This window comes from Ambystoma mexicanum, chromosome 9, assembly GCF_040938575.1.
Source record: "Ambystoma mexicanum isolate Mex_15411 chromosome 9, UKY_AmexF1_1, whole genome shotgun sequence".
NCBI classification, from domain to species: Eukaryota; Metazoa; Chordata; class Amphibia; order Caudata; family Ambystomatidae; genus Ambystoma; species Ambystoma mexicanum.
The window spans coordinates 863805715-863832369 of record NC_090931.1 but is presented as its reverse complement, the minus strand read 5'-3'; the positions used below and the strand labels follow the sequence as shown (position 1 = coordinate 863832369).

The 26655-nt window shown below is 44.2% G+C and overlaps 1 protein-coding gene across 3 annotated transcripts in view; it reads right to left on the bottom strand.

Moving 5' to 3' along the window:
• LOC138488704 (putative methyltransferase DDB_G0268948) overlaps positions 1–26655 on the bottom strand; it is a 504586-nt gene that overhangs the window by 278450 nt on the left and 199481 nt on the right. For all 3 annotated transcript variants that reach the window (XM_069615945.1, XM_069615946.1, XM_069615944.1), the window contains one exon: positions 7907–8120. In XM_069615945.1, the coding sequence (XP_069472046.1) occupies positions 7907–8120 (214 nt within the window). The remainder of the gene's footprint in view (positions 1–7906; positions 8121–26655) is intronic.

Here is a 26655-nt window from a genome sequence, read left to right as displayed (position 1 = left end):
TTTCTATATCTTGAACCTACATCTTAATTGACATATATCTATGCCTCATAAAAGCTACACCATAACAGTAAATATATACAGTTCTAAGTGGTACCACAATTATTAGCAGATCTCATTAAAGTTCATCAACTGTACTCTGGTTAAATGTCACACAGATCAAATTAATAAAGGAACCCAACAATAGAAAATTGGAGGAAAGCAGTTGGTTAGAACAATTGGCAGAATACTGGCCCCTACCGCTAGACAGTTTTGTGTGGAGATCCCTCCACCTGGGCAACCTGTAAAGCAAAGATGTATCACAAGCCCAGTCCATATATTGTTCTACAAGTCTTATTTCCTTCTACAATAGTTCTACAGCCCCAATGTACCTGGAATTGTAGCGTTCGTCGATGGGAAATCGACGGCCCTTCTTGAGTGCCCTCCCTTTAAGGCAGGAGTCACGGGTCGTCGAACGTCCAACGGAGAACAGGGTTAACTACGGCTGTGAAGTGGCAGCTCCGTTCCTAGCGGTGCTCGTCGATGACGGAGCGCTGGCGTCCTGCAAGGAAGAGGCGTGCGGGGCACCTCGGTGACGATAGTTCTCGACCGCAAAGAGATGATGAAGAACTGTGGCCCAGCAAGGGCGTTGAGTCGTCGGCGTCTCTGTGGTCTTTTAAGTGGCGGGAAACCCACCGGCAGATGCTCCTCGGCGCGTCGACGGTCGGGCCTTTTCCAGTGGGATAAAGCGGGCGGTGATGCAGACGAGAGCATCCTTGGATCAAATGAAGTTCTTAGGCAAACAGGAGCACGGCGGCTCCAGTCGGCGACGGCGGTCGTCGACAGTGGCAGACAACAGTCTGGGCGCTTCTCTTTGGGATTCTGCGGCAGTCCACGTGTCCGGTCGGCAGCCTGTCGTAGGTCTGTCTACCAGGGAGCTTTGGCAAAGTTCAGCTGGTGTACGATGGTCCCTCGTAGCTCGGGAAGAGGGCGCCTTACCAGGTCCTCTCTGGGTCAGTCCTTGGAGACACAGCAGCTTTCAGATCGACGAAGTAGAGCAGCAGCAAGACTTCTCTTCCAGCAGGGCTTCCAGGGTAAGCTTCAGTTTCACTCCAGTTACTCTTCGTAGTGGACTTCAGCTTCTGAACACGAATTCTAGCAGTGAGAGGCCCCCAGATATACTAGTTGATCTCGCATTCATTTTGCTGGGTCACACTCAGCCAACCAATTGGTCAGAAGGGTATTCATGCAGGCAGGCAGCCAATCAGGTGCATAGTGCATTCAGGCCATTCACTTCTCTCCAGACACTCACAACAAGTTATGTGTATTGGGACAAGTACCCAGCCATTCAACATTCCACACTGCATTCATACCAGTTACGGGCACGGCTGTCTCAGTCATTTTGTCAAACACCAGATACTAGACACCCACAACACAGAATGCGTATTTGTCACACACTCCATTCACCCAGGTCCCACCCACAGGGTGTACCCACAACATACAGTCACTGGGAAGGCTCCAGCCAGTCTGGCCTGTACTTCACAACAACACCATATATGGAACTTCCACCCCACAGCCAGTCAGGGGGAAGGGATAGAGTCATGGCTTGCCAGGACTTTGGGAAAACAAGGTAACGGGCAATAGAAAGCAGGAGGCCACAGGGGCCAAATTGTTTCCTATCAGGAATCAACTGATTCCAATGGCAGGGCCGGGGTATCCCATAATGGAGGATACTCAGAGCACCTGTCAAATTCAGCATGGAGCTGCCACCAGCCCATACCCTGCTCTGTGGGCCACACACAGGTGCCCAAAAACATACACTAGGGGCACAGAGCTGTACCCCCACCCATGGGTGCCATAAGGGTATCCCATGGGTCTGTACACCAAACCAAAAGAGAGAGCTGCACCGCCAGGAGTCCCGCATGAACTCCTGCCCGGAAAACACGACAGAACACACGATAAAAAGCAGTAAAGGACAAGAATACGGAGGCCCTGTCCCTCCGATGCATTTCCAGCATCAGAACTACCCTGAACTGTGTGATCCTCTGCAAAGACTTTGGTCCATTGACTTTGGGCCAGGCCCCTTGAATTTGATTTCCTCACTGTAGTTCCTTTTTCTAGATTGCCCTGCTTACTTACTCGTTGCTGCTTCTCAATTTCTTCCTAACTTTGTCTTTCCCTCCCTTTTCAATTACTGGAGTGCCATTTTGCTCACATTTCACTTTGAGCCTAACTTGTCCAGAATCTATTGGGTTATAGTGTATTAAGATCGTGATTTTTCAACTGCTTAATAATAGTGAAATATTTAATAACATGTGTAAATAAATGTATATTCTTTGACTCAAAAACCTTGAGTCAGTGTTTGTTTGAATCATAGTAATTGCTGTCCTCTGTGTAACTATTGATACTGCTCACTTTACTCTTGAGATAAGTCTGTCTGCTCAGCCATCGCTACCACTTTACTGTGTAGTACAGGCTTGTACCAAAGGTGAATTTGTACTGTCACTTATAGTCTTAATTGTGTGTGGTGTTCCCAAATGGTGCTGCATATAATTCTGCCTAACAAATATATCGTAGCCCACCACCTTCAATGATTCATGTTTCCTCCATAGAATTTGTGCAATCAAGTTAGACTTGAAATGGCAAACAGATCTTTTAGTGCATTTTTTCAGGAAGATCACATGCGTAATGTCGTCGGATATTGCGATCGATTCATAGATTGGTGGCCGTTTGGCTGCAATACGAAATCCCATCCCATGATGGTCCACTGGAAACTATCAACTCTGCGTGAATCCATACTACCAAAGTACTCAGGTGACAATATCCCAGTTGATGACTCCTCAGAGTTCACCTCCGGAGGCAAGATCATCGTGGATTCTGGGGCCTCTTGTGGAATGTCCATCGGGATTGGGGCTGTTGAATTCCCAATAATAGACTGATCCTGGGCTAGATGGACCTGAATAGGGTTCCCAGGAATGATGTCATCTTGCTTTGCTTGGAGTTTTTAGATCTCTTGGGATCTGTGGTTTAGACAAGTCTCCCCTCGATTGATCCTTGGCAATAGTAAGGGGTGACCGCGCTTCTGAAGACAAGTCCCTAAGTGTGTCCTCTCCCGCGAGCAAACTGAGGAACTTAGAGGTCTTTTTCTTCTTGTTCAGATTTGTGGCTGGAAGACTTTCTGTTTTTTTTCACTGTTGCCCTTTGTTTTTTTGTTTTCTTCGTACGTTGATTCCTTGGTTGAAGTTGAGGACTTTCTCGTATGTTGGAAGTAGACAACTCTATCACACCCTGTTGCTTTACCACTGTCTCATCGCCGATAACCTTTAATAGTACCATCTCACATTGATGTATGTCCACCAGCAGTGTAGGGGTGTCCGCCTTAGGGCTGAATACTGTATCAGAAGGTGTTTGTTGTTCCAAAACCTGTGATACAGGAAGATCCCAGACTTCCTCATCATTGCCGACGAATTTAGGGGTACTTGCAGTGAACTGTGGAGGTCTTTGACCTTCCAGTAGCCTTGATATTTTAAGGTCCAGGTTGCCCATCTTCCTAGAGTTGTCCTGAGTAATATCCTTGATGTTGTCATATAATCTGAGCATGGATTCTGACACCAAATGTAGTGCCAAAATCGATGCTGGCCCCAGTGTGTCCATCTGTAAGAGCAACACTGAGTCTCTTCTCGTTCCAATGTTTCTAGGTGTAAATAAATCGTCGGTGAGAGGCTTTTTTAAGATGGACTTTGGAAAGGGGTTCTCAGTGTTTGGTGAGGGTGGCAAAAATATGAGAGGGTACCTTTGTTGTGCCAATGTAGTAGCCCCTAAATAATAGGACCTATAAGCTCTATTGTTGATCCCTTCCAAGATTTCATAAAGTTTTTCAAAGGAATCATCCAATGGCAAAGAATGATTCAAAATTGTTGTTGTGGGTGCCTGCAGGCCAAGGTGGGGGATGGGCTCCACCTCCTCCCTGTCAGCATCTATAGTGGGCCTGAATGCACATGCTGGGGAATGAAGTTCCACTGCTAAAGTCGTCCGATGAACAGTACCATTCACAGGGTTTCCATTTGGAGGGGCCATCAGATCTAATCAAGGTTGTATAACAGGCATCCCTGTTTGCCCGCTTATTCGGGCTGATCCCGCTAGAACCTGAGGAAATAAGAGGGGGAGAGACATTGTGTAAAGTTCGGGGAGAAACAGCCAGCCCACTGTCCTCTAAGTGGACTTTTGTGGGCACCCCCTAGTTGGAGAATTGAGTTCAATGTCCATAATAGCCTTCCCCCTTCTGTGTTCTTTAGTTCCGCCAAACCATTCTCAGTAATAAGGAGCCTCCCGCTCCTCAGCTCATAAGCTTACCGCCACCCTTGTTTGCAGACCGCAACACTACAAGTCTGCTTGCCGGGGGCCGCTGCGCAGGACAGGTCTCAACCTGCCGGGCGCATCGTCTCCGTACTCAGGAATGGGGACTTACAAAACCTGGCGCCTGACTTCCCACGCCGCCGGGATTACCGGTGGCACCGGGAAGTCAGGTGCCGTATTCGGTGTTACAGGGTTGGTGGCAATGTGCCTGTGGCAACGGTGGATTACTGCCAACCTCGTAATGAGGCCCAATGACACTGATCTACGCTGCTCAGCTTCCATAGAAATGTTGGAGAATGGTGTGTTGCCTTGGATGAATCTTTCGAAATATGTGTCTGGGTGGACAGGTTGTGCTTCACCTTTTCTCTATTTGTATGGTCTTGGACATGTGCTGCACATTTGGGGTAATTACAATAGCTATGAGGTGTTGAATGCTGTCCTTATATGGTTCCGGTCATATTGGGCAGGTTCCCCGCGTGCAGGCTGGGACCACAGATGGACCTCAACAGCAGTCAGTAGTGGCCATGAAGGCAAGGGTTTGGTCATCTGTAGAGCATATTGATAGGTACTGGGCTGGCAAATCAGCAATGAATGGTTTCAATGGTGTCTTGGCCAAGCTGGCATTGTTGAATGGTTGCCTGACAATGTTTGCATGCTCTCCGAGGGAGGTATTTTCAGTTGTCTGGCAGGGCTGGCTTCCCTGTGAATGCTAAAAGTGTGAAGGATGCAGTGATGTGTGTGAGCAAACCAGGTAGCAGGACATTTATGTGGCAGGCACTGGAATATGCGGGAGAAGGAGAGTAGGGTTGGTGGACACTGGTTCTTTTGTCGTAAGGCATGTGCTTGTAGACTTATGTGTACTTGCAATCGATGATGACTAAAATGATTGTGCATATGTTTGCGTGACTTTAATTTTCAATGGGATGTGTTCTGAGATTCGACCATTGCTCCTGTGAGCACCGGGGAGTCTGTGAAAACTTGACCTGTAAGGCTGGCCATGCCACTATGCACTGTGATGCAGGCTATTCTCCTTATATTTTGTCAGCAGGTGTTTGTTGGGTAGATAAAGCATACCTTTTGGTTTTGTTTGTAATTCTACCACTTTCATTTATGGGTCCTGCTCTTGTGAAAACTATGTGTGCACTTTGAAATCATGGCCTGAAATTGATGTGAATGGATCTTTGTGGGAACGTGACATTCCTTTTGCTTCTACGAATGCACTGAATGTGTATTCATCTGCACGTGGGACTTTGGAGACATGGGGCCTCATTACGAGTCCGGCGATAACCCTGCCAGTGCGATGGGCCAAAGAAAGGCATCATACAGCAACTGATCTTTATAGATTGTGTGCCTCGTCATTATACTATTTAACCACACTGTAAGGCAGCACAAAATTAAATTGGAAAACATCAATCTATCAAGTTCATGGGAACCAAAAAAGCAATTAAAAGCAACATTCAGTAATTGTCTCCACAACTTACACAGTTGCTCTAGCGGCTACAAAATGGTTGGTACTGTAATAAAAGGTTGACCATTATGCACGTTTAATACATCACAGCATATATGATTGACACTAAGACTAAGTCCCCCATAAATACTACTGATTAAACTCTGGCCCAGAACTAGTGCTCTCTCTATCCAGACCTAAAAACAACCTTTCAAAAACGCCCACACTTTTATAGTAAATAAAGCAATGCATATAATTATTCTCTCTATCTTGCCCTGTGATTTATAACATTGTTCAACTTTTTCCAGTGAATCCCATCTTCTGTCATGCCCCCAATCCTTCCCATATATCTCCGAAGGACCACTGGGAAAGCCACCAAACACAAGGGATAAACTTGGAAATGATAGATGTGTCTATACACCACAGAAATATGGCTATTCAGCTCATGCCAAAATCCCACAGAGGCATGATCCTGGAGCTATTCGAGCAACAGGTCACGTTTTTAGCCTGCTGACCAGGAATCAGCAAATAGTGGACCACAGCTTATGGTCCCTTCGCATCCCAATACCAACATTTCTTCAAGCTTTTTAAGAGAAAGGCCCCTAATCTTCTGGAAGTACTGCTAGATGCGGTGTGCAGTCATTTTTCCAAATGCAATATTTTCGAAAGTCGTAATGTCGAAAATATTAATTCGGAAAAAATGTCAAATACAAAAAATTCAAAAAATATTACATGCAAGGAAAATAATTATACATGCAAGGTAAAGAATTATACATGCAAGGTAAATAATTATATATGCAAGGTAAAGATTTATATATATTTTATTAAGCATATTTAACTTAACATTGCAACATACTTTTGTCAATAATAAGTATTCTAAAAATAATATTTTAATAACTATGTAGCTTAACATTTTTTTTATTTTAAGCATAACAGTACTAGTAAATATTAAATAGGCAGCAGGATTTCTTTATGTTGAGCAATCATTGTAACTATTCTCCATTAGATGGCGCTATTGTATTGGGAATGTGCATTTTGCTGTTATTTGTTATTGTTTTGTATGTACATTAGCGTTAGTGTACGTATGCATGGGCGCCATTTTTAAAGTCCATTCTGAAAGCGTTTCCGTTGCATTCGGGTCTCCTTGTCTCCGTTCATGGATTTTTTGGATTTGTTTTTCCGGATTCCATGGATGGAATGGTTTTTTGGTTCTATGCACTTTTCATGTTGGACTGTGTTTTTTTCGGGACTTTTTGGATTTGCACCTTTCTATCAGTGCTGGATTTAACTGTTTCAGACTGCGGATTTTGATTTTGCTTGGATTTTTTTTGTTGATTTTCCTATGGATTGCTTCTTGGACTTTGGGATTCCTGGATTTGTTTGGTTGGTGTATTTGGATACGTTTTGGTTTTGCCATACTGGATCGCTGATTCTATGAAAACGTGAGTACTTTTAACACTTTAAATTATATGCTATAGAATCCAGGTAGTTTTCTTTATTATCTTGGCTAAATTTGTGTACTATTTGTTCTTTACTCGTGGTTGTCACCTATTTGTTTAACCCTTAATACTGTTCATTCTGTTGGCGTTTCGTTAGCGGGGGAGCGGAGGGCGGGTGGGGTGAATGTTGGGGTTCGAGTGAGGGGAGCTGGGTTTGGGGGGAAGCCCCATCATAAAAACGTTACCATTGCTGTCACTTTACATTGGTATTTTAGCATTGTATGTCAACTTTTTTTTCCACATTTTGTTTTTGAATAATTGTCTTTTGTGTTATATATATATATATATATATATATATATATATATATATATATATATATATATGTTTTCGTCATTTTTGTTTTCGACATTTGTTTTTGACATTTTTATATTTCGACATTTTGTTTTCGATATTATGACTATAAACCGCTAGATGCAATAGAATACTTTGAAACATTGGGCAGCTGCCTCTAACGTGTAGACTGTTCAGCCCCTCATTATGTTGAATACAACATTGTTAAACTCAGACTCTTGTGTAAAGGGATATTCTGAATCTCACCATGAATAGAGTCTCATTAGGATCTTTTATTCTTACATATACATACGTAATATCTGAACAGTGAGAGAGTTTTATTTATTCTGCTCTTACCTCTGTGAAGACATCTGTTAAAGCTTTGGAGCAGTCTTTGTAGTGAAGATCAAAGAATGGATATAAACAATACATTGCCAGACAGCCACGGGGCTTGAGAACACGCTCCACTTCACTTAGGAACATCTCCATGTTGAACCAATGGGCAGAAACTGAAGCGGTGATCAGGTCCACAGAGCCATCTTCAAATGGAAGCTGCTCGGCTGGGGCAAGCCTAGAAAAAGAGACACATGATGGGCCAAGTATCTGGATACTCATAGGATCTTTCTATTTTCAGAGACTTAACTCTACACTTTTCAGGAAACCGGGACTCTTTAATACTACTGCAATTAGCCTGTACAGGTTCACCTGAAACCAATACTCCATTACCTTGTAGTCTAAGAAGGTAATGGCTGCTTGCAATCAAACAGACGATGGATAGTATATCTCTGAAATTAAAACAAACTGTTGATAGAATTGCTAGAATTACATTGCAGAAATCATCCTTACTTCGTATGACCAATTACAAGTTTCTAAAATTCACATTTGACCATGAAATCAAAAAGCCACGGTTATCTTCATTCATGGTAATTACAAACCTCAATAAGCCTGATCAAAATCTTGACAGTGTAGACCTGTACTTCTGTGATTGACATGAGATCAAATTAATCAAAGAAAGTGGTGTAGTCAGAATGACCCTGAATTTTTCTATGGGGATTCTCATTCAGTGCCGTTCATGCTAAAACTATGACTGCCTGTCCTTTGAACCTTCTAGAAGGAGAAACTATTCAACTTAAACATATAATCACAAACCTGACACACACACACACACATCAATTGTTGCATGAGGAACTGGCCCAATCACAGACTTGCATTGGGATGTAATGTAAATGTAGGCATTGTAGCAGTGATTTAGAAGTCTATAGAAATATCTGATATGGTGGTGTGGTGCCTGGATGGTTGATGCCATAAAAGAAAACCATGGATCCTTTTGCTAGTTTGAGGTAAGATTAGTGTCCATTGTCTGTCACTATAACATTTGAACCAATATCCACATTACCAGGTAAGGTGGCTTTGATATAGTTTCATGGGTTAGCTGTAAGGTATGGGTGACAATTAGGTATTCCTTGGGAGTCACAGCTGTGGCTCTTGTGACTTTCTGTGCTGTCCCTAGGGATACTTTGGTGGCACCTGGGTTGTAGAAGTGGCTATAATTCTCTACAAGAGTTCCAGGCCCTTTTTCCTAAGCGAGCCACTCAGCAACATGTAATGTGTTACTGATGTGCCTGGGAGGAACAAGGATTAATAACTTTTCTCACTATGGCCATCTCAATCCAAGAAACGGTGTTACTGGAGGCAGCCTAAAAAGGGCCTGGTATATTCACCTGGAGTCTGCACCACTCCCCAGCTTCCCATTATCTTTTACATAGCATTGGTGATTGCAGAGTGAATGTGGAAAAGACGAGCGCAGAGCACTCTGTTCCCACTTCCCCAAGCACATGCTTGGGCCCCAGACTCCATGTGGACCTGTACATCTCGCTACAGGAAGGGGAGGGGGACGTGGGTGTAGTTCAGCCAACTAAACTTCAACTGAAATAAAACGGAGGTGCTAACTGACCTAATGCAGCTGGACTCCTGGATTGTTCACTGTTGGCTCAAATGTCAGGATCCTGCCTGCAGACCTTGAAATTGACAAGAACCTGGAAGTTAAAATGGACTTTCAACTTAGTTTGTTGTGATAAATTAGGCATGTTGCTGACATATTTTCTTTATCTGTCAATGAGTTTGCCTCATCACACCTTCATTGTTTGAATATAATTTATTTCAGGCTTCTTAAGTATATTCTCAGCAAACTGCTCCATATGCAAAATGAAGTGGCCCTTTTGTGTTGAAACTGAATTGCCATGATCATGTTTCACCAAATCTTTCATGTCTGCATTGGCTTCCTTGTGAGAAAAGGATGAATCATAATGATGTGTGCCTTGCTTATAAGGCACTATACATGAATTGTCCAGATTTTCTATGGATTAAACATATTGTTGATCATCACAACTTCATGCCTGTGATCCTCTAATACAAAGTCTTGTGTTGCTAATTTGATGAAATTATGCAGAGTAGGCAGTTGAGCCTTTGCCCACCTGGCATCCAGGCTATGAAATTCTCTCTTATTGACCATCTGGCAGCGTGAGGACCTACAGATGTTTAGGCAGGTAGAGAAGGCTTGATGTTAACCTGAGTAACAATGTATGAATCCTGTACCAATGTAATGAACTGCTCTGTCTCTCATATATGACCCAATTTTGGGCACATGCTGAAGCTGGGCCCGAATATAAGAGCCTGACAGGGGCTAGGTTTTAAAAAGAACATGCAAGACTCTATTGGAAGAAACTTCTACAGAATGACAAGACAGCATAGGTCTAAGAAGTACAAAAATATATGTTTAAAGATGAACCGTACAACCAAAGGCAGTGTAATGGAGATATGATTAAAACACACTTGGAAAGGAAAATGCTGTTTAGGCTGTTGCTGAAAAACATACATTTTAATAATGGAGGTACGGTTACTACCTGTAAAAAATAGTCTAAACATTTTGAAAATTCCAACCTCAAGAGTACTGTAAACTACTTTCCAGATATAACAAAACTTTTTCTGACTACAACTCAATCCTTTAGCACGCACTACAGCTAAACTTTAACTACACTTTAACTATACTAACAACTTCACCCCTCTGCATACACCTCTCAAATTCTAACCAAACACAACCACAAACCTACAGCACAGCAATCCGCACAAAATTCACTACACTGCAACAAGACAAACCACACATAGACTTGCACAACAGCACACAATGGGCCTCATTACACGGTAGGCGGTAGCCATGGCGCTGCTAGCGCCATGGCTACCCCCTTACCGCATTCCGGGTCCGTGTTCCCAGAATAGAGACTTACCAGGTCATTCCGACCTGGGAGGACCCCGTAACGGCCCATTCCGAGAACCATTCCCCATTCGAGCCCCCATAGGGCTCAATGGGAATGGGGATGGAGCTAATAACGGTACCGCAATTTGCGGCACCGTTATTAGCTCTGAAGTCCCTCAACGGGTCCCTTCCATAACGCGTGGTAACTCGGAGACAGAAAATTACGCTTGCCTAAACATTCTTAATGTCTCTACACTAAGAATGTGAACTCTATAAGAGACAATATTTTGTTTCCTTGGTGTGTGCTAGATACATACGAATGTTTCTAGCCACCTATGTGAAGTCAGTAGAGACAGAAAACATGTCTCCAAATGAACTCCGTATGAGCTCCAGATGTACATGAATGATTACTAATGTTTAGCCTATCTAACAAACCCTATTTGGAAATATTGTTGAGATAATATAATTTATCCGCTTAAAATATTTAGACCAGTCATGTGCTTAGAGAAATTAATGACTATCAGTTATTCACATCATCATTAGACTCAGCCTTAAAACATGACAGCGATACCATTTGCTCGCCTTTGCATAGAATTGTTAGGATAAATTGCACTTGTGGAAGATCTACCTCAACTCCATATACCAATATACCACCCAGTGTAGTAATTATACCGTACCCGAGGGACAACATGAAGCTTCTGAGCTTCCTAGGACTAACCTTCTTTGAATGGACATCACACATGGGACTAGACAGCTAAAGACATGTTTTTTTGCTAATATTAATAAGTATTATACTGGACCCTATGGACAACTAGGATATATTCAGCATCCTGAATACTTGGATTCATAATCCTTCCTGTTGGAACATTCGGCATTGGGTTTACAGCTAGTGGTAGCTTTAATAAGGTGAGAACATCTGGCAATTTAAGATTCCATTATTATCTTAATTATATCATCTAAGAGGCTTACCCGCTTCTAAGAGATGAACGTTTTACATTTCTAATGCATCCGGAATGTCTATCCAGTTAGCACTCCCTTGATTTACCGGTAGCATATTTTCAAAAGCCATATTGGTATCTATACATTATAGGAAAAGCATTGCAATGTATACATAACCTTTTGTTTAAATATGACGTCATGTACGCCACTGCGTGATGATGTCATCAGTATGCGCCACTATAATTAGCAGCCATCTTGTTTTCCATTCACAGTAAGCGGCACGGAGCATCACGCAACATTCTGAATGTCTAACTTTCCGGAATTGTAAGTATTTCCGGATAGCCACCCCTTTGTTTTATAAAGACATCCTGCTACAGACAGGATTAGTTAAGAAAAAAGCTATATTAAATAAATAAAAACGACCCGGTTTTGCTGCCAGTCTGAATCACTTCATCTTGCTTTCACAGAATCGCCAATCGCACATGTAGAAAAACAAGATTTCCAAGACAGACCGTAGCTGGCACAGATGTATTAAAAAACACTGGCTTTATGGTAAGACATATGCTAAATCTTGTAGTCTTTGGCAACTTGGAGATTACATTAATTTTTATTGAACATACAGATTTACTGTGAAAGACAAGAATTTGATGTTAGAAAACCAAAAGGAACCGCTGACTAAACCATAGAACATGGAGTCCCGTGGACTGTTCTCTGAGGTAAGAGGTCTTAAATGAATAGCTTTTCCACATCTCTGATTTTACAATTAATGTATAACTAACCACAGTATCTTTCAATGTGTCATGACTCGCGGGGTTCGCTACACACTGCTTCAATTTAAAATAGAGAACCAGGCAACCAGTCATCCCATTACTAGTAAAGGTACTAATTACAAACTATTTTGGTATTAAAATGGATGACTACTTTGGAAAATGCAATCACTGATTGGGCCTCATTACAACCTTGGTGCTAAGTGCACCAACTTTACCACCATGGTGTAAACTCCGTTTACCCCATGGTGGATGGCGGATTTACCGCCCCATTCCAAGGTGAGTGGGGCGGTAAATCCCCATTTCCCATTTTCCCTTCCCCATTCCCATTTTTGCCCCATAGGGCATAATGGGAGTGGGGAAGGCGCTAATTACGCCGCCGTAATTTACGGCGGCGTAATTAGCACCATGGCAGGTTAGCGCCATGGATTTTAACGCCTGCTAAAAGCAGGCGTTAAAATCAGAATCAGGCGTTAAGGGTTAACGGTGGCGTTAACCCTTAACGCCTGAGTTGTAATGAGGCCGGATCATGACAAACTTGATGTGCAACAATTTAAATTAGTCATTTCGAAGTTTCTCCTTTTATCATAAATTGTGTAACAAGTGGAGTATTAATCTAATTAAACACTAGAATTAATCAAATAAGCAGACACATAACTGATACATTTTTGTTTGAAATTCTTTTTAGAACATTGAAAATCAATGATTACACGCCCCTGATGAAGAGAGTTTCTCGAATTGCAATGGGTTACATAAAGAAAAATAAATTCAGTTTAAATTACTAATTGATTGTTCATGTTTATGATATTTCTAAACACCTTTGTTATTTAATTACCATTGGTTATTGTCATTTTACGAATTGACAGCCTGAGTCCAACAAGGGACTACACCTGTCACTCCTAAATGTTTGGCTCAATTTTGAGCCTAGATTGTGTGCAGGGGACGGGAGTTCCCCAATAGGGAACCTTCTGCTCTTTCTTTACACAACCCATATGTCAGGGTTGACAATTCTTCTCTGCACCTCAAGAACATAATAAACATATTTCGCTTGAATTGTATAAAACATTTCAAATCTAATTACAACTTATAAAAACATAGGAGTGCTTAGTGTCAACCTTTTGGAATTGCAGGCTTGGGGACAGGTGATGTAACTGAAGACTGCACTGGAGCACTGGGTTGGCCCCTGGCCGATTTGCATTGTGGAATGCTAATGGCCTCCGCCCCTAACTTTTCCTTGGCGCTCCCCTAGAGCTCTCCAATCAATTTAACCCCATTAGCTTACTGATGGTAAAACATTGGAATGCCTGGACAATAATAGCGGCCCAGAGGCTCCATGGAAGTTAGTGACTCGACGGAACAAAGGCAAAGGGGAAAAATGTAGCCCCCCCCGGGCAAACAAACTATAAGGAGGGGGATCCATCCTACTATTCCCTGGGATATAGGTACCCAAACAGACTTCTTGAACCCTAGTCCTAGTCCAGAATTCGCAAGCCATAACCCTGGCCTCCTTACAGACTTGGCAACCAGCCTGGTGGACCAGTGAACCCCACTATTGGAAGAGGCCCTTGCCAAGATCAATGCCAACCAGATGGGCACCCTCATGGAGGAAATAAAGGTCCTTAAGGGACTGTTGGGCAATCCCGGGGGCTGTGTAGCCTATGGCTGGCCGGGCCCCCAGACAGCCATAGATGCAAGAGCCTGTTCTACAACTGGGACCTGCAAAGAGGGTGGTGTGGGGTGGGGTGGGGGGGGTTCGGGAGGGTGCCCATATTGGGAAGATCACAAGATGTGTGGTGAAGATCTTAGGAAATGCCAATGCCCCGGCAAGATCACCCCAGCTGGCCAAGGAGGGAGGCAATGGCGGCCGCTGGAGGCAACCCCCAGTAAAGAGGAGCATCTGGCGGTTGTGGGTACATGCACCCCCAGACCATCCACAAAGGATTAACCCCCTACACTTGCAGGCCTGCCCCCTTATAAGAGCAAAGCATGGCCCTGGTGCCCCTCTCTCTGGCCCAAATCTGCTCCCCATGGGCGCCACCTGGAGGCAGGGTCACCAACAGTTGAGGGGCAATGTGGCAAGAGGAGCCCAAGACCCTATAGCTTACTTGATAAATGTAATGCATCTGGAGAGAAGGAATTTTGGAATAAGTGCTTATATTGGTTTAGAGAAACTACGGGGTGCCTTTCGGTAATTGGGAAGGACTTTTTAAATTGTACTAGGGCCCCACTGGCAAACTTTGGCATGGACTACATTAAGGTACATTTGAGCTGCTGGGATCTAGTTGAAGGCATCCCAAGTATCGATTTACCTGCCATTCCACCCAGGGGCCTTAACATCTTGGTACGTTCCGAGCAATTTCTTTTATCTAACCTAAGAAATGCCCGTCCCGAGCCGCAGACCCCCAACTGTATGCTCCCCAATTTGACAAGGGGGGCCGCCAGGGGGGGGGAATCGCCGAACCAGTTTTAGGCAGCATATGCGTGTCAATCCCTGATTCGGACCAGCAGGATTGACTTCAAAGGGTGGGGGCCCCACACCCCCCTAAAAATGCTGTTCTGTAACATAGCCAGCCTCCACCGAGCATCCTCCAATCCGGACTGGTGCAACTTTATTACAGGCTACCAGGTCATACTTTTCCAGGAAACGTGGGCTGTGGACCAGTTGTTTTCCAGGGCTCTCGGACTATCACGATCCTGGCCGCAAAAGGCCCTGGAGAGAGAACCATGTGCAGGCACCAGATCTGGTATGATGTCAAGCTCGATTGGGAAGTGGTTTCTGTGGAATCTGGTTTGGTGGACCTCAAACTTGTAGCCGTGACCACGGAGAGGGGTGCACGGTTCTTGCTTTTCAATTTATAAAATAGGCCAAATCTGAACACAGGGTTGGAGACTTTACTGAAATTGCAGGATCTATGCAACTCTTATTCCCCCCCCCTAACTCTGAGTGGGAATTTCACTCTGGTGGCCAGGGATATGAACCTCCAGATCGGACCCTTGGTGGCCACTGAAGACCTTTGGGAAGACCAGGGTCTTGCATGGTCTATCCCCCCACTATTGTCTGTTCCTCCTAAGAGAGCACAAAGTAGCAGTGGAGTCAGCATGTATTTTTGCTAACTTGAATCTCACGGCCTGCAATGGCTAAAAGTAGCAACTTGTCTTTTATTGACAGGACCAAGAGCGACCACAACCTGTTGTCCCTTTCTTGTTGTATTGGATCTGGTGGAACTTGGGGGACAGCAGGCGTGGGCCCCAGCCAACATATAGCGGCTGAGGGGCATGCCAAGAAAACCACTTAAATGGGCAGATTGGATTAAGAGGGTGTTGAGATGGATTTCTGAACTCTGACCTGGTGGGCAGAGAATCAGAAGGCCAGCCTAGTTTCTTGGAACAAGGTAACCTTCTGGACAAGCCAGACCAATCAGGGTAGCGTTGCCGGCGGTCAAGACTAGGGGGGTCATTACGAGGTTGGAGGTAACCATGCTGCAATTTGCGGCATGGTTATCCCCTTACCAGGTACCGAGTCTGGGTTCCTCAAATGAGGAATTACCGGGCCATTCCAACCTTGGAGGACCAGGTAATTCCTCATTCAAGGAACCCGGACCCGTTTCTCGCGCCTTGAAACACTTGTGTATAGGCGCGTTACAAATGCCATATCATATCATATCATATCAGTACATCCCCATTTCCATTCGAGCCCCCATAGGTCTCAATGGGAATGGGGAGGGAGCTGACAACGGGCTCATTAATAACGGGCCCTTTGTTAGCTCCCTGGTCTGCTAGCGGGACCCGCTAAGGCGCCCTTTGCGGGTACCGCAAGCAGACTCCTAATAGGGCGGTAAGGGGTTAACGGCACCGGCACCTTTACCGGTGACCCATCCGACCTGATATTCCTCAACATCCCCGTACTGCGGCGAGATCCAGGGCTTCCCTAGAAGGGCCGACCCCCACCTACGGCTGACCAGTCCCCAAACAAAAACACGTACGCAGCAAAGAAGTTTTTGTGGGTCCTGGCTTTGCGAATTCCCAACTGCTCGCCAGGCGGGGTCACAACGGGGATGCCCCCACTTGTGGATAGAACGTGAACGGAGGCACTTGGAAGACTGGTTGAATATGACTGAATAGAGTGATTGTTGAAAACAAAGCGCTTTTCTTTTCTTTTCCATGGCCATTAGGTTTTTATAAAAGAGTAAGGTGAGAAAATAAGAAGAGTTACGGGAACCTAGCTCCGAAAGGGAGTGGAAGGCGGTTGCCGGGGAGCACTGTCTTGACCAGTGCTGGAAATAAGTGAGGAAAAGGAACAAAGTAGGAGCCTCATATATTTAATAGGCTCTGGAAATAGTAGTACTTATTATCTTTAGTGTTCTACAACTTTGTGAAGGTAGCCCCAGGAGGGGTAGGGGTGATGTGAGTGCTGATTGTGGAAGAAAGGAAACTAGGGTTAAATGAAAAGGGGGTTAAGGGCATATGGGAATATTTTAAGATTTTGTTTCATGTTTGGTGTTGTCAGTATTGTTGGTTTGTTCATGTGTCTGTCATGACAATGCATAAGTAATGTTTTGACGTAAATAATTGAAAACTGTGATTAATACACCAAAGGTTGAAGTGTGACGGTAAAGAGGAGATTGGGCGGGGAAAATGTACTTTGACAAATATGGGATTAGACACACCACTCTCGCATATTTGTAAGCACCTCTCATTGTACAGTGACTGAATAAAGAAATACCATGGGCAATGGGTATCAGATAAAAAAGGGGAGAGGTCACCTCATACTTGGCCAGAAGAGGGATCTTTTGACAAAGTGATGTTGGATCATGTAGCCATTTAATAAATGTCAAAATACAAGGGGACTATGTAGAACACAAGGGACTGATTTGGGTATTCCGACTGTGGGTTGCCCAGTACTCCTGTCACACTAAGAACTCACAGTTTTTTGTTAAGATGAGTAGGGATGGATACATCTCGCTCACTGAGCTCACACTTGCAAGTCAATACACTTTATCGTGCTAAAAAACACATAAAGCCGGTCCCGACTCTATGTGTATCTGCCATTTGCGGTAGAAATTCTAAACTCTTCATTGTGTTTTCTCTGTTGGGCAGGTGCAGAACTGTATATTAAAAGGACTGGAGAGTAGGTATTAGATTTTCCAGTGGGTTCCTCTTTTGAAACTAAGCATTGAAGAATTTTGTGGGTTCCTTGAAATTTATAAGGATCCTAGAATGGGAGAAACCTGCCTGGTCTGCGCTCAGACCGCCAGACCTCTTCAGAGACGGAAGCAATAGGTCTCAGGCTGCCTCACCCTTCCGTGCACAGAATCATGTTGCACATGGAAAGGGGAGAGGACCACAAATGATGCAGACTAAGATGCCACTACAAAACTAGGAGGAATCCATCTGTACACCTCCACAAGCACTGAGGGATGTGGTGTAACCACTTCGATACCACAGAAACCGGTCGGCTATAGAGAGACCTGACCTAGTGCTCCAGTAAACAGCACAGGCAGGTTTCTCCCGTTCTAGGATCCTTATAAATTGTAGGAACCCACAAAAGACTTCAATGCTTAGTTGCAAAAGAGGAACCCACTGTTATACAACTCTTCAGTTGTATAACAGTTCACTCTTCTAAGCAGTTTAAAAATCACACTCTTAATACACCACACCACTTCCCTTAAATTCTAGACAAGATAAGCTCACAAAATGAAGTGGGAGCAAAATGGCACTCCAGCAATTTAAAAGGGAGGGAAAGACAAAAGTTAACAAGTAAGTAGTCAGGGCGATCAAACAAGAGAGACTACAAGGTTAAAATCAGGTAGAAAAGGCTTAGGGCCAAAGTCAATGGTTCAAAAGTCTTCTGCTCAAGATAATACAGTTCAGTGTAGTTCACGGTAAATTTTGTGGCACGGTTTCTGGATGAGGTTGGTTGGTAGAAAAGTTAGTTTGAAGAGAAGGACAAGCCCTTGGATTGGAGAAAGATTTCAAACCCTTTCACCGCGGATGAACGAAACGCACAACCGGATTTGTACAGTACTTTAAAACAGAGAGGGAGGTGTAGCTGAGGCAGAAGTTCCTGGTAGTTCCTGCAGGCTCACGGTTCCTGAAGCGACTGTCGGACTGATCAGAAGTAGGAAGACTGGAGGGTCCTGCGCTACCCAGGGAAGAAACCAGCATCAGAGCAAAGCAACAAATAAAAGGTGCGCTCCTTAATACCCAAGCAGCGTCCGACCTTCCTGGGTATCCAGCCCACTGTAGCTCTGTACAGCGAATTCAACCAGAGCAGGGGACCTGGCTCTTAGTTTGGATGAACTGGCTAGTCCCACCAGCTCAAGGGAAGATGATTCCTGGAGGATCTTCTCTGTCATCAGCCCCAGAAAATGGAGTCAGTGGGAAGTCTAAAAGACAACCCTGTGTCACTGCACTTAAGGTGCTGTGTAACACACATGAAAAATGTGGTGCCCTGGAGTAGGTGAGGCTCCAGTGCCCAAGATCACACAAAAAAGTAGAAACACACATAGCAAAACACAACGTAAGAGTGGGAAAAAAGGCTCACACTCTTACCAGGTGAAAAAAATAAATCCTAGAAATCCAGCAAAGCAGCTGAGGGACTCAGTGGGTAAGGGAAATTAACCATTTATGAGAATTCTCCCTAACAGACCTATACCAGGGTACAACACACTTCGACACCCCCCACACTGCCTGCAATCCTGTCCTACTGATCAGAACCAAATGGCACATACACATGCAAACCCATGTGTCACTTCTGCCAACGGCACACCAGCACCTTACCAGGGAATATGTTTATTAAGCAAAAAAGTTTTTTCTTGCCCCGGGACAAACACCCACCCAGATTAGGACATCCCACAGAGAACACTTGTGTGTCCAGTCCTATCAAGTACCTTATGCCCAGACGAGGAACCACTGGTGGGGGCAGAGATAGGAAACAAACAGTTCATCTTTATGGTGGACTCTGGGGCAGAGAAATCATGTCTATGTGAAGGTGATTTCCCGTTATCTGGCAAAAATCTAGAGGCACACAGATTCTCTTGGGCTGTGGCCACGGTTCCTTATACAGAAGATCTAGATGTTAAAATTGGAGGAAGAATGGTGCGAGCACCCCTACTTTATCATGAGAACTAACCTGTAAATTAACTCGGACAAGATTTACTCAGTAAGCTTAACATGACCATCGCATTTACAGACAGAGGGATAGCATGCTCCACCTAGGTATGTGCTCCATTCGAGCGATGTTACTCATACAAACATTAGCAAATGAAAGGGGTACCAACCAATGTAGACATGTTAATTTATGGCATACAGGTACTAGCACGAGTGGTGCCAGAGATCACACGTAAAGATTGGAGAGTGCCCTCTGATTTTGTTTTCTGCCCAGTAGCCACACCTGAGATATTGCCTGCCACTGTCTTGTCTCTTGATCTGCAAGGGGTACAGGTTTCAGCAAAACATATTGTGGCGATTAGCCTGGACACGCACGGTTGTGAATGGTGGACAGTACTGTGTATTGACCCAAACATACCTCTGCGCGAATTAACTGATGAAGAGCTGTTCACTGACAATGACACTGACGGGGAAATAATAATGGAAATATGCATGCCTTGTGACATAATGATACAAAATAGACGAGTAACAAACCCCCTCATGGCTATTGTCAGTGCACCGCCATCTTTTTGTGATATGGAATTTCAGCTAGTACCGCCAAATTTATGGACTACGAACCCCCATGATGTAGGGTTATTGAATGAAGGAAGTAACCCCAATAAAAATAAAACTTAAACCAGGGGCAGTATTGCCCAGTGTCAGGCAGTACCACTATCAAGAGAAGCAGAGGAGGGAATAAAAGGCACAACACGCGCACTACTACAAGAGGGCATTATTGTCCCCTCTAACTTCCCATGCAATACTGTGATTTATCTGATTAAAAAAGCGAAAGGGGGTTCATGGCGTATGGTGCAAGACCTTCACCCACTTAACGACATTGTCCAATAGGAGTTCCCTCTTGTTCCAAACCCGGCATCCATTTTGTGCAGTATTCCAAAGCAGGCCATGCATTTTACAATGGTAGACCAGAGTGCCAATACCTAACAGCTTTCACTCTAGGGGCAAAAGGGTATGAACACTGCTGACTGCCCCAGGGTTACTGAGAAAGCCCAAGTGTGTTCAACAGAATATTGCACAAAGACATCAGCAATGTTGATGTTCAAAGCACCATCATTCAATACGTTGATGGCCTCCTAATATGTAGTGAGGGGAAGGAAACATGCAGTAGGGACTCTGTCACTTTGCTTACTTTACTGGCCCACAAGAGGTACAAGGTAGATAAGAATACACTTCAATATTTCCTGGCAGTGGTGTTGTACCTTGGCCAATTGATCTCGAAAGATGGTAAGAGAATAATACCTGAAAGAGCAGCAACAGTGTGAGCAACAGCCAGACCTCACACTTTAAAAGACATGCAAAAGTTCCTTGGCATATGCAACTATTGCAGGGCATGGATTTTAGACTATGCCGCCTACACCGACCCCTGTTACAAGGATTAAAAGAAGCACACAAAGAGAACATAGCAATAACATGGACACCTGAAATGCACACTGCTTTCACAGCACTAACGGAACTGATATGCAGGGCCCCCGTCCTTGCCACACCTGATTATGAACAGGAATTTTTCATGTTCTCACATTCAAATGGAACATTAATGACTGCAGTACTGACACAAAAAATCCATGGGCCACAAGCCACTAGCCTACTACGATGGTACTCTTGACTCCGTAATGCAGAGCCATCTCACTTGCGAACAAGCTCTTGCAGCTGCTGCCTTCGCCATTGAAAAAAGCTCCACAATTGTGATGGGGTGCTCCGTCCCATTGTTTGTGGAACACACCTTGTTTGCCATACTGCGTCCAAATCAACACTCACAACACACAAAGGGCCATAGCCTATGAAATTCTCATCTCAAGCCCAAACATCCTCTGATACGCTGCAAAACAGTAAATCCAGCCACATTCCTCACAGAGCCATGCACGGTTTGTTTGTTTGTTTATTCATTTATAATGGGCACCAGACCCGAGGGTATAAAGGCGCAGGAGCAGCAAGATTATTCTCCGCTTGGTTACAGTGCTGTACAGTAATTTACAGAAAGTACATGGGTTAAGGCAGTTGCAGTAAATGTAGTGAAGAACAGTTTTACAAGTATACATATTTACATAATTTACAAAGGCATGGTGATTTATCGGTCATTGTTCTTTATCCATTGAATGTAGTTACGTCTAAAGTGAGGGTAGGTTTGAGGTGTCCTTCAGGAGGGTGGCAAGGAATTCCAATGTTGGGCTGCTTTCACCTGGAAGCTGTTGCCGCCCATTTTGGTTCGTTTGAACCTGGGAACTGTGTGCAAATTTGCATTATGAGTTCTGGTGGGTCTGTCAGGAGTGTGTCATTTTATTCTGTCGGCTAAATATCGGGGGGCTGCGTTATTGAGGCATTTATGTGTTAAGGAGGCTACTTTGAGCATGATTTTGTCAGTGGTAGTGAGCCAATTGTGGTTTCTCCTAACGTTGGAAATGTGTTCTCTCTTGGGTATACAAAGCGCTGCTCTAAGAGCATTGTTTTGCAGAGTCTGGATTTTATTGATAACATATTTATTGGCTCCTACATAGAGGGCGTTACAATAGTCCACTTTTGATAGTACAAGGGCTCTGGCTAAGGTGATGCAGCTCTGAGTGGATAGGAAGGGTTTGGGTGCTCTTATTAGCTTACAAGTGTAGGCTGTAGAGGAAGCCATAGAGCTGACCTGTTTGTGGAAGGAGAGGGAGGAGTCTAGGTAGATTCCTAGGGTTTTCACTTCCTTGGCTACCTTGATAAGAGTTGCCGTCTATGATGTGTAATTGTGATCCAGTTTGTTTAAATTTGGGGTGGATCCGAGGATGATGAGTTCAGTCTTGTCATCATTCAGGCATAGACTGTGGGAGGCCATCCATGCCTGGATGATGAGGTACACCCTGTTTACCAAGGCCAAATCCAGGTTGTAATCTCGCGTCAACGGGATGAGGATCTGGGTATCATCGTCATAATTAGTGTAGGTGATACCCAGACCGTCCAGATCATCAAACAGGGGCTTAGTGAACACGTTGTACAGTGTGGGAGAGACACAAGATCCCTGGGGGACCCCACAGGTGATGGGTATGGGGTCAGCGGATGCTGAGGTGGAGAAGACACGCATGGATCTGTTACTCAGGAACGACTCAATCCATCTGATGGCTTCTTGAGAGAAATGGGCTGGTGAGTCCAGGTGGTTGCATAGGATTTTATGATCTACTAAGTCAAATGCTGCAGAAAGGTCAAGAAGAAGCAGTAAGGCAGTTTTTCCATTATCTCTCAGGGTATCAATTTGAGCCTTAAAATCGATGAGGGCAGTTTCTGTCCCATGTTGGGGTCTAAAGCCTGATTTCCGGATTCCCAGAAGATGGTTTAGTTCGAGGTATTTTTGTATTTGTAGATAGGATGTCTTATCAAATATTTTGAGCAGGAAGGGGACGGTGGTAATGGGTCTATAGTTAGTGGGTAAAGGAGGGTCTAGGGAGTGTTTTTTGAGTAAAGGGAGAACCCAAGACTCTTTAAGATTGTTAGGGATGAAACCTGAAGAGAAGGAGGCGTTAATGAGTTTGGTAATGAATGGTGAGAGGTATCTTGCCGCATCCTTAATGATTTGTGAAGGACAAGGGTCGCCCTGGCAATTTGACGGTTTGAGGCCGAGGATGATTTTTTCCACTTCTAACGTGGAGACTTTGGAAAAGCTGAATCAGGTGCGTGGGTTGGGTGTGGGGTTCAGGGGTGTGGGCGGTGGGGGAATGTTCGTGGAGCTGGTATGGTTGGTTAGGGATTCTTTCTTGTTGTTGATTTTGATTTGTAAGCTTGCTACTTTTTTGGATAGGGCATTTTGGACACCAGTGCACCATTGTTTGTCTTTCACACAAGTGTCTGGGATTGAGACGGGCGTTTCCAATTCTTTGATAATAGTGAACAATTCTTTAGTGCTAGAATTGGCTTGTGATATTCGCTGGTTATATGATTCTTGTTTAGCGAGTATGATTTCTTTTTTGTATGTGGAGGCTACGGTAGAGGACATGCAGAACCATGGTTGAGCCACTTATGAGGGAGAAGGAGACGACATACCCAAAGCAAATTAAAATGCATTGAGTGAAGGGAAAGTGTACTTTGTAGACGGGTCAGCATCCGTTTCCCCAGAAACCAGTGAAAAACATGTTGGTACGGTTGTCGTAAGGTTGGAGGAAGGAGAATATTAAATTCTGATACAGAAACATTTACCCATACACTATTCAGCCCAAGCTGCACAAATGGTAGAGCTAATTGAAGTCCTCCATGCAGCAAAAGGGTGTGCGGTAATAATATATTCCGATTCAGCATATGTAATCACCACAGTACATGCTGGATTATCTAGATGGAGACGAAGGGGATTCAGAAGGGCAGATGGGTCCCCAGTACAACATGCTGAATTATTGAATGAATTGATCAAAGCACTTGCAGAACCATCAGTAGTAGCACTCGTAAAATGCCAAGTCCTATTCGAACCATAGTGATGAAATCTCACTAGGGTAAGCGGCGGCAGATGCTACTGCAAAAGAAGCAACGCACTTCCAAAAACATCTAGCCACAGAAGGTGTGCTAAAAGGTAGAGTAGAAGAGCCTAAAGAAGAGGTTTACTATGCACTTCCAATAGCACAAATAGTAGAGCTCCAAAAGAAAGCACTGTTACTAGAACAAGAACTCTGGACAAAACGGGGATGCACCCAGTCACCCACAGATCTCGTATGGAGACAGGACAAGACAGGAAAGGTAGTGATGCCTGTAGAGTTGTTGCAAATAGCATTCCAACAATTACACTTTCCTGCCCACACCTCAAAACAGCACATAGCTGAAGACATCCAGGAGGATTGTTTGATCCCAAACCTCCGAGAATACCTTACTAAATTTACTATTGAATGTGTCACATGCCAAACATTTAATTCAGGAATGACTCTCAGGACACTGCGAGGAACACTGCCCCGCCCCATTGCACCTTTCCGTGAACTGCACATTGATTATGCAGACATGGGAGAGAGGTGCAATTGCACCAGATACTTGATAGTGGTCGTCTACCCCTTTTTGCTCTGGGTGGAGGCAGGGCCCTGCGCCCACCCAGACACGAAGTATGCAGCAACATTTCTACTAGGAGAAGTGTTCCCACAGTGGGGCATATGCAATGTCATGTGCTCCGACAATGGGACACATTTTGTGAATGACCACTTCAAGGAAGTCACAACATTATTGGGAATACAAAATAAAATGTGCTCAATTTACCACCCACAATCGAAAGGAGTGGTCGAGAAAATAAACGGCCTCCTCAAAATTAGATTGTCCAAACTGTGCCATACCCTCAAAAAGAACTGGCTCTATTGCCTTCCACTGTCCTTATTCCAGCAGCACCCACAACCTAGTAAGGAACACCACTTGTCCCCTCATGAAATATTAGCTGGTAGATGTATGCAAACGCCATTTTCCCCAGTAAGAAGAATGTCCGATGCACATAGAACTGCACCAGTGTTAGGTGAGGAATTCAAAGAGTACCTCACGCAGCTCATAAGTGCAGTTGAACAATTGCTAAACAGCCCCACCATTCACCAGAGAGAGTGCAACGGATTCATCGACTGCCTCAGTACATGGCCCTGCAAAACCTGTAATGCCTGGGGTATCTGGACTTTGCATCAAATACCTTTCCATCGAATGCATATCGGGGGATTTGCAATGAAAAAATATGCATCAAATGCATGTTTTAGGGGGGTAAAGGGTTAATTTTTGTAGTGGTTGCAAACAATTCGATGGAAAGACCATAAACCATGCCTGGGGAACTGGTTTACGTTTGCAGCTTTGTATGGAGGTGGCATTCTCCAAGATTTCATGGCCCTTATGCAGTAGTACATTGTACACCTTTAGCAGTGAAGGTGAAGGGCCTGAAACATTGGATCCACCTGTCAGACGTCAGACAGGCTCATGACAGTGTAACTGTAGAAACAGCACAAGAAAATGAACATGAAGCGGTATTGGAGAGAAGGCACGATACTAAGCAAATATAAGCACAAAAGAAGCAGTACTCAAAAGAAATATATATATATATAATAATGTAAAAGATAATGGGGGTCATTACAACATTGGAGGTAGCCATGCCACTATTTGCGGCGTGGCTACCCCATTCCGGGTACTGGAATGGGGAAATACCGGACCATTCCAACCTTAGAGGGCCCGGTATTTCCCCATTCCAGGAACCCATCCCCATTCCCATTCAGCCCCCATAGGGCTCAATGGGAATGGGGAGCATGCTAACAACGGGCCCATTAATGACAGGCCCGTTATTAGCATGCTGGTCTGCTCGCGGGACCCACTAAGGACACCTGGTAAAACCAGGCATCCTTAACGGGTCACACGAGGAGAACTCGTAATGAGGCGGTAGGGTTTAACGGGGCCAGCTCCTCTACCGGCCTGTTAACCCTCTACCCCCAGGGTCGGAATGACCCCCAATGTCTCTCTCTCTCGATATATATATATATATATATATATATATATATATATATATATATATATATATATATATACTTTGTTTCTATGATGTTGCATCTGTTCCTCCTCTCATCTCTTAATAAACAAAGTATGTTTAACCCATTTTATCCCAAATTGTAGGTGCCACAATGGCGGAGACAAGGCCACTGGCTACTACTAGAGCTCAGGCAGATAGCAGTATGAATAACAACAGCGCCAGTAGGGCATATTCATACGACTGTGGACTTTATTTCACAGCCATAGTATTTTCAATAATTCTGCTATGTTTGGGAATGTATTGGAGTATTGGAGTATATCTTTTATTGTTTGTGACATAAAAGAAGAGGGGGGACTAATGCAAGAAGGGGGAAAACTAATATAGGATGGTGTAAAACTGATATGGAAGCATATCACATGGTCAAACCTCACTACCATATACAAAGATTACACAAAGACAACACTGCAACCTGGGCTAGTAGCAATTAATGACAGTGAAAAAGTAATCTATGTACAAATGATGATTTGCCTACTCGAGCAATGTTCACATTGCT